This window comes from Mustelus asterias, chromosome 6 (genome assembly GCF_964213995.1).
Source record: "Mustelus asterias chromosome 6, sMusAst1.hap1.1, whole genome shotgun sequence".
Classification (NCBI taxonomy): domain Eukaryota; kingdom Metazoa; phylum Chordata; class Chondrichthyes; order Carcharhiniformes; family Triakidae; genus Mustelus; species Mustelus asterias.
In genome coordinates, this window is record NC_135806.1 from 44,047,286 (window position 1) to 44,062,854 (window position 15,569).

General features: G+C 39.7%; 1 protein-coding gene across 6 annotated transcripts in view; it reads left to right on the top strand.

Moving 5' to 3' along the window:
• fsd1l (fibronectin type III and SPRY domain containing 1-like) overlaps nt 1-15,569 on the top strand; it is a 69,541-nt gene that overhangs the window by 17,467 nt on the left and 36,505 nt on the right. For all 6 annotated transcript variants that reach the window (XM_078214244.1, XM_078214242.1, XM_078214243.1 and 3 more), the window contains exons 3-6: nt 1,199-1,330; nt 6,711-6,812; nt 11,941-11,963; nt 13,221-13,342. In XM_078214244.1, the coding sequence (XP_078070370.1) occupies nt 1,199-1,330; nt 6,711-6,812; nt 11,941-11,963; nt 13,221-13,342 (379 nt within the window). The remainder of the gene's footprint in view (nt 1-1,198; nt 1,331-6,710; nt 6,813-11,940; nt 11,964-13,220; nt 13,343-15,569) is intronic.

The window sequence follows — 15,569 nt, forward strand, 5'->3', positions numbered from 1 at the left end:
AATAATTCTGTTTGATTCTGAATTGTTTGAGAGGTGAATCTGATCCCACGAGACTCAGTAAACCATTTGGTCCACATGATGTCTCTGAATTGGAATGTCCCAAAAAATAAACTTATTTCCTTATTACACTCCATGCAAAATTAAACGCCTAGGATAAATAGTCTACACATTAAGGTTTATTGTAAACTGGGCAAGCCACACAGCAAATACCCTGTTCAGTTTTGCTGATCGTGAAATGAAAAGATACCAGCCCCATCTCTTGAAACATTGGTACATAAAATGGACAGTTACCTATATTGACCAAATAGCTTTAATCATTTGCAATGAATAAAATCATAGTCCTAGACATCACAGAACACCATATTTAACTTTTTTCATTAATGGAATGTGGCTATTGCTGGCTGGGCCAGCATTTTTTGCCCATCCTTAATTGCCCTTTAACCGAGTGATCATTTCAGAGAATATGATCTAGAATCACAAGTAGGCCAGACCAGGCTGGTTTCCTTCCCTGAAGGATATTTGTGAACCAGATGGGTTTTTTTACAACAATCAACAGTGGATTCATGGTCATCATTAGACATTGGAATTCAAATTTCACCATCTCATGTGGCAGCATTCCTACCTGGGTCTCTTTGCATGTGCTGAATTACTTTCAAAGGGTTTGTTTCCAGTGACTAAACTACTGTTTTTAGAACTAATTTTTTATCTGTTCTTGGCATCTTTCTCTCTCTGCTTGTTTAATATCAATGGAAGCAAATGCTTGAGCTCTATACATGTGCAGACCAGTATCAGTGGCCAACTTGCATGGCCATATTGTGTTGGCAGCATACACAGTGTAACAATAAATGTATCCTTTTTACTCGTGTTGACCAAATCTGTGAAGAAACAATTTTAATTGTAAATTACAACCAAATAGCTGTCAAATTCCAAACTTCTCTTCCTTCACTACAGAAAATCCCTCCCAAGTTTGCCAAACAACAATTAAAACAGAGACAACTTGAATTTTTAGAATTACAGTTCATTATTGATTGCATACAGCCAAATGGAGTGCACTGAAAATGTTTGTTTTCCTTCATTTTGCTTGATTTTGTTTTATCCAATTCTTCCTCCAAAATTTGATTGTGACATCTGTTTTGTTTAAGGACCTATACACCCAAATAACAAAGGGAGAATTGATTTGTCACTTTCTTCATGGCAGGTCAATACCACCAAGGTGATGATTGACTTGGAAGAAGAATTTGGTGCTCTGCAGGCCACCTTAGATGAAATGAAGGCTAGCATGGTGAATAAGATCAAGCAAGAACAAGCATACAAAAGTCAAGAACTCCAGGTAACATAGGTCCACCAAGGCAAACTTTTCACTTTGATTTGTCTTGTTTCGGCCATATGTTGGAATTAATTGTTTTTTTTTGTCTGCGCATTTGTACACGTGAAACTAAATCTATCACTTCAAGCTATTGATACTTTCCTGTTACCCAAACTTGTAACTGATCTCAATTTAAATGAACCAGAAATGGTTAATGATTCTGAACTTTGACAACTTTTCTTTCCAATTAATTATGTCATTAGTGCCAAAGTAATTGTCTTGGTCTCCTCCTTGGGCTCAGTGAGGGTTTGAAGTAGCCATTCTTTATATTCCCCACACTGCAGCAGTATTGTCTACTGTGACAGTTAATGGAAATGAAATGCATGTTGAATGTGTAAATAGATACCATCATGTTACACATTGTGATGCTGCATGTGATCTTTGCTGTTCATCCTATCAAACCTCAGGCCTATTAGCATTTGTGCCAGTTTATTCTCCTCCAGTTAAGTGTTCTTCACTTTGTTAAATCTCTCCTTGGAAAAAGGGTATGGGACAAAATCTTCAATCTCCTTGCAGGAGCAGGGTAAAATAGCAGTGTTAAATACTCTTAACTGCACAAAATTTCACTTTCTTAGATTTCTGAATGAACTAACTCTGAAGGTAAACCCCCAGAATATTATGTATACGAAAGAAAGAAATCTTGTGTTCTTTGAGTCATATCAGTGAAACCGGTCATTCCCGAGATTCAGTATCAAATGCATACATAGTAGGAAGAAAATCAATGGCTCTTCATATGCAAAGGACCAAGAATCAGTGTGGAACTTTGCACTCATTAGAGGCAGTACCACGTGATGCACTGCCTGCATCAAATCAAACCATGCACTTCAATAACTGAGTCAGCATGTTTTTGGCAAAGTCTGTCAAAGTGGCTGTGCAACGTACAGCAGTCCATGCTGTTCTGTAACTTTCAATTGTTGCACAAAATGTAAACATGACTGTCAAATTTGCATAACATTCCAGAGATGCCTCGCAAAGCTCTGGTATTGGGTAGAAACCTGCAAGGTCAAAGTGGTCAGCATAGAAAAGAGCAAAAGTTAGAAATTTGGTGCAAGTGGGAATTCCATGCAGAGGGGAAAGTGATACTTCAATACTTGTAATAGCTAGTGTAAGCTTGAGGCAGTATTTTTGTCCAGTGATTTAAAGTTTATTTATTAGTGTCACAAGTAGGCTTACATTAACACTGCAGTGAAGTTACTGTGAAAAATTTAGTGCATGTTGCAAGTTACTGTATAGATAGAAACAACTAAAGTACAGATGAAAATAATTTGTCTTGAGGTATGGCAGAACAGGTTGTGTCTGTACTGCAATTTATAGAAGCTGGTGCACAGTCATCTGCAGTAGATATCTCCGTCTTGCATCTCTTTGGCTCACAGTCATTGAGCCACTTAGAGACAATCAGTCACAAAAGAGAGGGGGAGGTTTGCTCCAGACTTCGGTCACGCCTCTCCATAGAGGTGCAGGTTCTGAACTAGGTTGGTATGACCAATAGTGCATGGTGTAAGCAGAACCCAAGTAAGTTACAGAAACCGATCCAATTTGCATGTACTTGCTGCCTGTGAGGATTACAGTGAATTGTCGGAAAGATAGCCAGGATCCAGGGCAGGACATCCTGCAGCAGTAAATGGTGAGAGAGGAAAGGTGCCAAATATGCTAGTTGTAGGGGATTCAATAATTAGGGGACAGATAACATTCTTTGTAAGCAGGACCAAGAGTTCCAGTGGTATATTGCCTGCCTGTTGCCAGGATACCAGTCACCTTGAGCTGGCTTTAAAGCTGAAGAGAGATGGGAGAATTCAATTGTGATCCATGTTGGAACCAACAACTTGGATAGAGGTAAGCAAAGGATCATGTTTGGAGAGTATTGGGAACTAGGAGCTAATATATTCTCTGGATTTTTATCCAAACTATGTGAAAACTGGCATCAGGATAAGCATGTGACTGATGGATGGATGTGGGAAAGAAAAGATCCATTTCATGGCCACTGGTACCAGTATTGGGACAGGAAGGAAATGCACTATTGGGACAGACTCCATTTGAGCTGAACTGTGTGCTTGGAGTCCTAGCAGAAAGAATAAATAGGATGGTCACAAGAATTTTAAATAAGTGGGGTGAGGGAAAGGGTTCTGGTGGCAAAAGTGGTTATAAATAATAGTTTAAAACAAACAAAAGGGAAGAGAGGAGAGTAATAGTCAGATAATGTGCTTTAGGCAATACCGGTAAAGGGAAAACTAAAAGATGTAAAGTGATTAAGCCAAGGCAGGGAAGTAAGTCTGCAAATAAAACATTATAAATAAGTAAAACATTTGAATTGAAGGGCTGGTTAGCCAAATATACATTCGTTATGCAAAGGCATGGTTTTGAGGGACAAATTGAATGAAATCATAGAATCCCTGCAGTACAGAAGGAAGCCATTCAGCCCAGCGAGACTGCACCGACCACAATCCCACCCTATCCCCGTAACCCCACATATTTACCCTGCTAATCCCCCTGAAACTAGGGTCAACTGTGGGAGGAAACTGGAGCACTCGGAGGAAATCCACGCAGACACGAAGAGGACATGCAGACTCCACACAGACAGTGACCCGAGGCCAGAATTGAACCCGGGTCCCTGGCGCTGTGAGGCAGCAGTGCTAACCATTGTACCACCTTGTCACCTGTGTTGAAATATAGGTGCAAATTCAACTTGAACGGTCTGACATGGTAACTGTTACTGAATGAAAGATGTTTAGGACTGGGAAGTAAATATGGCAGCTTTTATGGTCTGCAGAAAAGATTTGGGGAAAAATAGAGTCGGAGCAATCGTGCTAGTGATTTGAGGATGGAAGCGGTAATGAGAGGTAAGCAGGCAGTGGAGATATTTAAAGGTAGAACTAAAATAGAAAAGCATTTAAAACTGTAGTGTGAGTCGTGTATAGGCCCCCTGGTAGCAGCTATGAAGTAGGTAGGTTCCGTAGAAGCTGAGATTAGATGATCGTGTGCTAAAGGCAGTGTTTTATTTAAGAGGGTTTAACTTTCTCACAGATTGGAACGAGCAAACTAGCATACATGAGATTTTTTGCAACATTATATACTGGAATAAATAAGTCAAGCCATCTTAGATTTAGTGATGAGCAATGAACCAGATTAAGTTAACAATCTTGTGGTTCATGAGCATTTATCTAATTGTGATTAAAATATCCAATGTCGGAGTTGAAAGGGGAGAATTGGGAAATGGCTACTAAGATTCAAGATTTGGGTGAGATGATGAGACAGACTGGGCATATCTGGTTAAGAATAAAATGAAGGAACGTGGGAGGTATTCAAAAGTAATTTAACATGAGCTGTACTTGGCAAGAAAACTGCCAGAGACAACTAAAGAGATAGAGACAACCAAAGGCTTAAAATACACGAAGTGCAGAAAATAGCACAAAATACTAGCAAAAGAGAAAGCCACAAAGATCTGCAAAGAGTAGCAAAACAGATGATAAACGCTAAAAGGGAGTATGAAAATAAACCTGAGAAGGATATCAAAGTCCTAATTAGGAATAAATGTGATCAGAAGCAACATGAGCCCCTTCACAACCAATGCTAATATTTCAGGAAATGTAAGGAAATGGCAGACTTTATGAACCTTGTACAATATTCACAGCAGTGGAAGATGTTAGCATGTCAGACATTCCAAGAAAACTAATATTGTATCAGAGACAGGAACTTGCCAAAACGCACATAAGCAAATATATAATAACTTTCTAATGAAGAAAAGAATAGCACTGAAGAATAACGATGCCCAGGACCAGATTGGTTTCTGGTCCAGAGCTTTAAAATAAGGTGAGGAGATTGCAGATGCCCTAAGTATGAAAGTCGTCTTTGTTCAGGAACCATTTTTTTGGATTGACGAATTGCTTATTTACTCTGTTTTTTTAAAAAGTGAGCGAGGAAACCAAGGAATAATAGACCAGTTAGCCTAGCATCTGTTGTCGGGAAATTCCTAGGGTCTATAATTACTAGGCAGTTGTACACCTTGAACATATTCCGCAAATCAACATGAGCCAGCATGAATTTGTAAAAGGGTGAATCGGGCATGATGAATCTGATTGCGTTTTTTTGAAGGAGCCAACAGGACAAATTCTGCAAATGTTATTTATCAGACGTTCCAGGCAGTATTTGATAAAGTCCCTCTTGAGAGACTGCTAAAGTTGCAGCTCATGAAATTTTGTTCAAGGAATGAAGATCATGTGATTTTCCGGCTTCCCCCTAGCAGCGTGTTCTCTGGTGCTGAGCTAATGACTTTGCATGGTTTGCACATTTCTGAGGGTTAGGGAATTCCAGGATTTTGACCCAGTGACTGTGAAGGAATGACGATATATCTCCAAGTCAGGATGGTGAGTGGCTTGGAGGGGGACTTGCAGGTGGTGGTGTTTCCATGTATCTGCTGCCCTTGTCCTTCTAGATGGAAGTGGTTGTGGGTTTGGAAGGTGCTGTTTAAGGATCTTTGGTGAATTACTGCAGTGCATCTTGCTGCTGCTACTGAGCATTGGTGGTGGAAGGAGTAGATGTTGTAGATGTGCCAATCAAGTGAACTGCTTTGTCCTGGATGGTGTCAAGCTTCTTGAGTGTTGTTGAGCTGCACTCATCCAGGCAAGTGGGGAGTATTCCATCACACTCCTGACTTGTGCCTTGTAGATGGTGGATAGGCTTTGGGGAGTCGGGAGGTGAGTTACTCGCCATAGTATTCCTAGCCTCTGACCCGCTCTTGCAGCCACTGTGTTAATGTGGTGAGTCCAGTTGAGTTTCTGGCTAATGGTAACCCCAAGGATGTTGACAGTGGGGGATTCAGTGATGGTAACACCATTGAATGGCAAGGGGCGGTAGTTAGAGTGTCTCTTATTGATGATGGTCATTGACTGGCATTTGTGTGGCCTGAATGTACTGAGGCCATATCTATCTAAATCTTGAATATCATTCTCTTGTGTGGTTGCTAATGACCTTATTTTTCTTGTGTTCAATCTCTGAATGTAATGGGGCTTTTGTAATTTGAGACACGTGTCATGGTAAACGTCTCCTTTGGTTACCGTAGAAGTAAGCTCTGAAGGACGATTTGTTTTTCCGTTAAGTGAATAGGTCGCTGAGAATGAGACTACTTTTATATAACTGAAATGAGGGAGAGTTAGAACAGTCAGTTTAAATGCTTCATTTTTCTTGTTGAAGGTTTGCTTTTTTTTTAAACTTGAAATTTCGAGTTTTAACTGAATTTAAATGGATCCTTCCATTTAAGACTTTTCTGGTAAGAATGCAACTTTATAATGATATGTAATTACATTGAACATGGGTGGATGACTTTTGGTTCATCTTTTGATTTCACCAGAACCAGTTGACAATATGCAACAATGCTTTGGAAGGTTCGGAGGAACTGCTGGAATATGCAAATCGGACATTGAGCACAGATGACTCTGAGGCTTTCACTAAGGTATGACTTTGGCTTTGCATGGAAGTGGTCGGAAGATGTTGAACAAACATTTTTGGTAGAAGAAAAGTTAGTTTTGAAAATTTAGAAGCAGTCGTTTTAAGCAGGAGTGGAACATTATTGAGATCAGTAGAAATGACCAATGGAGTATAACAAAATCATGCAAGTTTTTTTTTACTTGTAAATATGATATCTTTCCATGAGGGTAAAAATGCGTGGTACATTTCCTTCTCATCTGTTTAAATGGTGACAACTGTCCACTACAGTGTTGGCCCAGCTTCTTGCACTGTACAGAGATGGAATGTGGATTCTTCCCTGCAGTTACCTGCACATGGTAATCTCAAGTGTGCTCTCAGAAAATTAGAGAGTTAAGACTCTGTGCTTCTTCACTAACTCTGAGCAGGGCGGAACTTTACTTGGGAGTGCTCTTGTCATTATTAGCAGTTAGCAGGAGAAACTCCAGAGTTCCCAGTGGCTACCTCAGGCGATCCTGGAGGAAAGTGGCGACAGCTACCAAAATAGAGTCAAAGAGACATCGAGGATAAGTTTATTCATTGGTGTCACAAGTAGGCTTACATTAACACTGCAATGAAGTTACTGTGAAAATCCCCTAGTCGCCACACTACAGCGCCTGTTCGGATACACTGAGGGAGAATTTAGCATGGCCAATGCACCTAACCAGCACGCTCAGACTAGGAGGAAACTGGAGCATCTGGAGGAAATGCACACAGACACTGAGAGAACGTGCAGACTCCGCACAGTCAGTGACCCAAGCCGGGTCCCTGGCGCTGTGAGGCAGCAGTGCTAACCACTGTGCCACTATGCTGCCCTGTGACAATACCTATAGATTGTGTTTCATTTCATTATTTTTAGTGCATTCAAATACTGTTAAATTTTAAACAAATACATTATGTAGATTTAAATGTAAAATACAGCTATTTAATTCTGTCATGATAGAGACTACAATAAGAAAATTGTATGCATACCCCTGTATGTTTCGCACTGACCTTTGAAATAATGCAGTTGACCTTTTGACTAAATTCTGGAATGTCAGCAAACCTTTTGCTAAAGTTTAGCAATGCTGGCTTAATTCTTAGTGTTTTTGACATTAAAGACATTCCAGTATATTCTATACCAACCTTTCTGCTTTATAGCTAATGAATTTGAGAATTGCCTGGTATGGTAGATTTCGGCTTTCTCTTTTAATGTTTGCTACCTCTCAAGTGAAGGAGAATCGCGTTTGGGCATGAGTGCTTAGAACTATGAATCAGACAAATGGCTTTAAATATCCTCATGCAAACATGCTATGTACTGTGGATCCAAAAACTTACATTTGCTCCTCTTCACATATGAAGAAGTGTTACGTGTTCGAATCTAGTGAATGGAAGTTGGATGTTGAATTTACAGAAAAGGTGTGAAAGTGGAAACATTAGAACAAAATGGTTTGATTAGAAAAAAACTGGATGAGACTTGGACAGTTAGATCCCTCTATTGGGGAAAGAGAAGGAGACGGCATTGCTATTGTTCAGTGGTTTTGAGGTGTTTCTTTGTTGATTGCAGATAATGGATCACATCCAATAGGTGGGATCTTTTACCAAATATCTGTACAAAAAGAACTCTTGTCCAGCCTATCACTGGTTGTCTGGCCTGATCCTTTCAGACATGTATGACGTATTTACAATCTCTCCGCTGTCTCCTCCACTGATGCGTTCAGGATGTTTACAGAAAATGTAACTAGACAACTGTGTAACACAATTCTAAAATGAGAAGGGATCCTCGGTGGACTTTGTCTGTGAAGAATGAACTATGTTTGAGGAGCAAAGCACACCTATAGTGGGTGTTCTATGGTTTCCTTTTTAGAGATGAAAAGAATCTTTCTCTCTTCATCCTTCTGTTTAAAAATTGAGCAAATATAGATATCCTGTTTAGGCTGATATAGAAAGTTACATTGGAATTCTTTTAGTTGATGCTAAACAAGATAGACAAATTAATTTAACCCTGATCTTTTCTCATTTAAATGATTGCTAACAATTTGAATGATATACTGAGGCTTCAACTCCAAGCTAGGAAATGTTTAACTAGCCATGAATGTGTATCACTGGACATGCTGCACTGATGCTTCAAATTAGCATTACACTTGCAGAATGTTTCACTTCCTCTTTCACAATTTAAAAAAAAAATCTTTCTCGTGATATGGACATTGCTGGCAACACCCAACATTTATTTCCAATCTCTGGCTCTTTTTTAAGGTGGTAGTGACCCACTCGTGTCTTAAATTGTGGCAATCCATGTGATGAAGATGTTCCCCACAAGTAGTTGAGTAAAGAATTCCAGGAATTTAACCCAGTGATAATGAAATAATGGTGATATATGCCCAAGTCAGAATTGTGTTTAACTTGAAGGTGAACCTGGAAGTGATGGATTTTCCATGCACCTGCTGCCCTTGTACTTCTAGGTGCTGAAGGTTGCAGAGCTGCTGCTGAAAATACATGGAGGAGGTTCTGCAATACATATTGCAGCCATTGTACACTATTGATGGAACCAGTTAGTGGATGACCTGCCAATCAAATGGATTGTGCTAACCTTAATGTTATTGGAGCTACATCCATCCAGAAAAGTGAAGGGTATTCCATCATGCTTCTGGTTTAAGCCTCTGTAGAGCTATCTAGATGCCTGCCTGCCTGTCTGTTGTGATTTTCAACATCACTTTTTGGCAGCTGAGTCTTCAAGTAAAAAGACCATTTTGGTTGTTTGTGGGAAAATAGTTTTTTTGACTGTACTTTCAAAATGGACTCGTGTGCTATTTACTTTCTTATATCATAGTTTGGCTCAGTGGTAACACTCTGGCCTTGGAATCTAGATTGATATGCAGCAGTGGGGAAGTGCTGCACTGTGTGAGATTCCATCTTTTGAGTGAATATTCAAACCAGGCCCTGTCTGCCCTCCCAGCTGGACATGGAAGATCTTACGGTAATGTTTGAAGAATATCAGAAATGTATCATGGATGTCTGAATGGCTCCCAAATTATCAGGCAGCCTGAGAATCATGAGATGGATCAGACAAGAATACCTCAAACCACTGAATAATGGGAATTTCCTCCCCTTCAGTCTTGCAATTTATCCAAACGGATATTCTCCCTTTTGCCCCCCTCTGCACCCACCCCAGCCATTCTCATATATTTAACCCGGACTCCAGTTTAAGATCATTTATTGGTGGACGTAAATTGAATGAACAAAAATATCTGTTCTAACTCTGACACTCATAAATAAGAATGGGTCTGAAACGATTGTAAAAAAATTCCCCTTTTTACCAACACAGGAAAAATGCAGTGATTTATACATGTAGAAAATAGAGAGGCCAACCTTAAAAGATACGAGAGCAGCTGAACTCTTGTAATGTGCTGAGAAGTGGTCAAGTAGGATTTCCTCCAAGAATTGAAAAAAATAGCTTGTCAGATAAAATAGGATCTCGCCAACAAAGTGAATTGTAAGAAGTGGTATCCTGAGATTGCTTTTGGCAATGATGCCAACGTCCACACGCAATCCAGCAGAAGCCCCAGATAATAGAAGCCAGCTTTGCTCTTAAGGAATGAACTTCTATTTGCATAGGTTCTTTCACGACTGTGTTATCCCAAAGAACATCTACTTCTGAGGTATAATCACTATTGTACTGTTGAGGAATATGTTTACAATATTGGTTTCTTCTACAGGTTTGCACTTATTTTGCCTGGTGAACTGTGTGTCTCCTGCTAAAGTTGATGATATGGGCAGCCTGCTTCCACTGATGTTCTTGGCCTGTGCCAGGAGCAGCTGAACAAAGGCTTTCTTTGCCCCTCAAGTCTTTTCAACAGCACAAAGACTGAGATCAGGAATCTAATAGATAATGGGACTGCATTGCATCCTCCACTGCACACCCTGACCACATCCCATGACAGGAAATTCTAATGGTTATTCAGTAGAAATCACAGTTCACCTCAGAGCAAGTATGCCAAAGCAATGGAACTTGAAACACTTGTTCAGGGAGAGTAACAATTTGTGTTGCTGAATTATGGAAATTAACTTTGGGTAACAGCACATTTGAGTTTCTCCACATTTTGGAATCTATTGCCATGGGGTGTTCTAAAACATGTTGAGTGCCATATTGTGCTGTTACTTGGCACACAGCATGCTGGAGATGGCTAGATGTGGTAAAGGATTCCTTAGACATGGAATTTAGATACATCTCTACTAACACTTGCCAGTAATATTTGCTATACAATTCAGTTGCACACCTCTAACACTTGCCAGTAATAGTTGCTATACAATTCAGTTGCACACCTCTAACACTTGCCAGTAATATTTGCTATACAATTCAGTTGCATGCTGTCTTGAATTTGTATCTGTGCTGTAAAAATATTGAGAACATTCTAAAAATTGTCTTGAGAGTTAAAAGGACTGGATTGTGCAATTCGATGCAACTGTATAATTGGTGTGCAAGCAAAGACTGGTAAGTCATCGATCACATGACTGCTAGAAGAGGCTACCTTTCAGTCTATTTGCTTTAAGTGCCAATTGTAGGCTCATGGCACAGTATTGTAAAGTTGTGCATGATAACGCGTCAGCATACTTTGCAGTCTACTCTAGTTGATTAAATCATGTTTTGCACTAAAAATTTGAATCATCCAATAACTCTTGAATTAAATAACTTTAATTGAGAGAAATGGACTGTGCTCCATTAACTTACTAGCAATACATCCCTGCACTGGTGGGCACATCAGCATTTGAATTCTGTTGTTTTATTTTGAATTCTTCCCAAAATCCCTTGCCATAATGTTGCTGTGCTGCTTGAATAACTGGAAATAATGTGGTGTGCTTAAGCTTGTATGTGAAAGACAATTATTTTGGCTACTGCAGCATTAACCCACTAACTGCTGCAGCAAATATGTGGTTATGTAACCTTTTTACAATGTTGCTGGTAACTAAAAGTAGATCCAATATTTTTTTGATTTAAAATAAAACAATGTCTTGGTTTTCTTGAACAAGTTTGTAGATTTCTCTTGTACTTTCACCTCTTACACCTTCAGCATGATATTTCAGTCAACTTGCATGAGCGGGACTAACATCCTCTTTTCCTCTTCCTCTTTCACTCCAAGGCTGCCAAGCAGATCAAGGATAGGTAAAACAACAATACTTATTATTTTCTCTGGCAATTTTTAAATCACGTAGATGTGTAATATCTGTTATAAATTGTATTTAATGCCATGATTGAGAGAATGTAAGGGAAGCAAAGTAGAATTTCCATGTTTTTGTTTAATGGTGCAGAAATGGGGTTCCTCTTGTTGGAGGGGGGAGTGGGGAGGGAGAAAGGAATAAAAAATGGCTCACATAATGTACCTTTTATCTCCCAATTAATCTGCTTGTATGAATGAAACTAGTTTTTTGTTGATTCTGCCTCGAAAGGCAAGCTACTCAGCTTGGAAATTATCCTTGGTGCGTAGACACTAATATGAGCCTGTGCATCAATATTGGGGTACAATGTGTCATATTTGAATGACTGGGTGGAAAGGTTCCTGAGGGTCATGGTAGTTTAGGTGGGATTGCAGCTCAGTATGCTTAAACTCTGTCACAATATTAGACATGGCAGTTGCTCGGGATTTAGTGTGTCATATGTATTTCCTCACTTGAAGATTGATTTTATTAGCCTGCTGTTTATTTCAATGGCTTTGGGTTGGCATCAGATAGGGGTTCATTGGTGCCTTCCCCAATCATCATCTAATTATTCAGGCTCAAAAGCTGACAGCCTGGGGTCTGGTTCCAATAGAAAAACATGATCCAGCTAAAAGACACCGCTACATGCTGATACTTACTCTAAATTGCAGTGAAGCTGGAATATTTATTGAATTTTATGTCAGAATAATTGGCTTCAAAATCACAAAAATGTCGGAGGCTGATACTGGAGATCACCAAGCACTCAAATTTATTTTTTAAAGTTATTTACAGCACTGCAGGACTAGTATTATAGCATATTTCCCAATTTGTACTTGTGCATTTCTTTTAAAAACTGGCGATCTTCAGGTGACTTTGTATTCACTATGGGTACATCATTAATTACGCCCAAGTCCTCCATTTAGCCTCCTGTTTTACTTCCTTCAGCACCTATGAGTAATATGATTGTGGAACCATCCCTAGCTATTCGCTGCATGTTTGGATGGGTTATTAGTGTTCTCCATCTATAGACTGGACAAGGCTATGTGGCAGGCATACCTAGTTTAACTGGGAATCGAAGTTGATAAAGCTGTGGACTAGGTCATGTACTCCCTACACCAGTGAAATATAATGGTTAAAAATGAAGATCAAATTAACTAGTTACACTCCTATTTATTATCAATACAAAAAGAGTGCCCTAACTTCCGATTTCATGTTACTTTCATAGGGTAACAATGGCTCCTGCATTTCGGCTAGCTTTAAAACCAAAAATCAGCGACAACATGACTCATTTGATGGTTGATTTCTCCCAGGAAAAGCAGATGCTTAGATCACTGAAATTTTTGCCAGGTAGGAATTTTGATTTATTGGCCTACCCTGTTTTAGATCAATACAGTGCCTGTATAGTGTTTTTGCTCCAGTCATGCAAAGCCATTAGCAATTATACTCTTGGGTATTAAACTAACACGATTTGCTTTCTTGCTTTAGGCCATTAGCTGACCTGCTCAAATCTTTGTCCTTATCCCAACTGCTCCATTCCAAGTCTTGGCAATGGGCTACAATCTGCAGTGAGTTGTAGCTCTCCCTTCTTGCTCTCTTCCCCGCCCCGGAGAAATGCATCTAATCCCTGCACCACGTAATATAAGAAAGTTTTCTAGGTCTCTTCCCATGTGAGCATAACATTTTTACCCTTACCCATTCCCCCCACAGGTTTGTAGCTGAAATTAGAAACAGAAGTATGGATTTAACCTCTATGCAGATTTTAGGCAAAAATCATTCTCAAACCTATTAATGTAGTATTCCCCCACACAGTGGCATTTTCTGTAATTGTAAATGTTCCTTTAATAATTTACTGCTTCATGCAATTGTATTTTGAAATCTATGGCGGAAGACTAATGAGTTGATATCAAATGGACAGTTTCAGAATTCACTGAACATTACTTTGTGTAGTGTTCCATTTTTGGAGCACTGTCAAACAACATAAAATCCAAAACTAGATTAGTTGAAGTGAAGTGGGAGAACAGTAGGCTGTAGCTCCTTTGCATGCTGCACTGCCTAGCTGGAAGTAATCCTAATGTACAGCAAAAATTTGTGTCCATTATTAAATGTTTGCTTCATCAGTACAGTATTCAGTTAAGAGCATCAGCGTTGTAAATTGCATTATTTGAGTTATTTGTGAATTGCCCTGATGCAGTTTGATTAGTGAACTTGTGTCAATCTACAGCTTGATCTACCCATTGATTGAAACATTGATGCGGAGATGCCGGCATTGGACTGGGGTGGGCACAGTAAGAAGTCTCCCAACACACCACCAAGTTAAAGTCCACCAGGTTTATTTGGTATCACGAGCTTTCGGAGCGCTGCTCCTTCATCAGGTAAATGGACTCACCTGATGAAGGAGTAGCGCTCCGAAAGCTTGTGATACCAAATAAACCTGGTGTTTGTGATAAACCATTAACATGGGTGAATTGTGTGTATTAAATGCAATTTTTCCCTATGTTATGTAAATCTTCCACTTTTGCCATGTGGATCTTTTTGGAGGAACAAGCATAAAATAAATAAAGTATGTTTATCCTCCTTGGTTCCAAAGAAGAGTCATATCGGATTCAAAGCCGTAACTCGGTTTCTCTTTCCAGAGATGCTGCCAGACCTGCTGAGTTTTTCCAGCACTTCCTGGCTTTATTTTTAAAGTATGTGTATCTGTTTGTTGAAGAATTATCTATAGATTTTTCAAAGCCCAGTTGGACTGCTTTCCAATGTAGTAGAGCCTATTACAGCAAGCCTTATCATGCCACCTGTTTGTCTAGACTAATAATGACACATTAATCAGCCATCTGCTGCCTTTTCTGTTAAGCTTCTGTCATGTAACATTATGCGGATTGATGTATTTCCCTAGATGAATTTTTCATCCCCTGAGCTTAATAATAGAAAAATGAAAATTGTCCATTGATATTTAATGTGTGCTGTTTATGTCCAATCCCAGCCCAAACTCCTGAGTCCTCACTGGCCTGCAATGATGTTCAGTCCCAAAATCTTGTGTTCAAATCTGTGGGATATATTTCTGTAACCACCTCCTTCCAGCCCTACAACTCTCATTCTCCACTCCTCTGCCTTTGTGCAATCCTCTCCCTGCAGCCCACATTGTCAGCAGCATCTTCAGCCAGTTGGCTCCTATACTTTAGAAATCCCACCTTTAGTCATGTCTGCCTTGCTTTCACTCCGTCCTTCAAGATCCTTCTTGAAGTCTACCTCTTTGACCTTTTAGTTGCTCCTTTTGATATCACCTTTGGCTCAGCATCCACTTTTTACTTAAAAATGACAAGGTCTGATAGAGGTTAATGCTGAACTTGGACTTGTACCTGTACCTTGTCTCACATGGGACCAGAGAAATGATGGGCAGCAAGACTCTGCCAGTCCATTGCAATTTCTTTTACCTCAGCAGGGGTGGTGTCCTGCTCTTGAAGGGCCTCCTTAAATGTACTTTACCAGGTCTTCTATGAACAGCCCTGTCATCTTCCATCTGGTGGTGTCTGTTCTACTGCCATTATGGAGGGTGCAGTCTCTGAGATGAAATAGT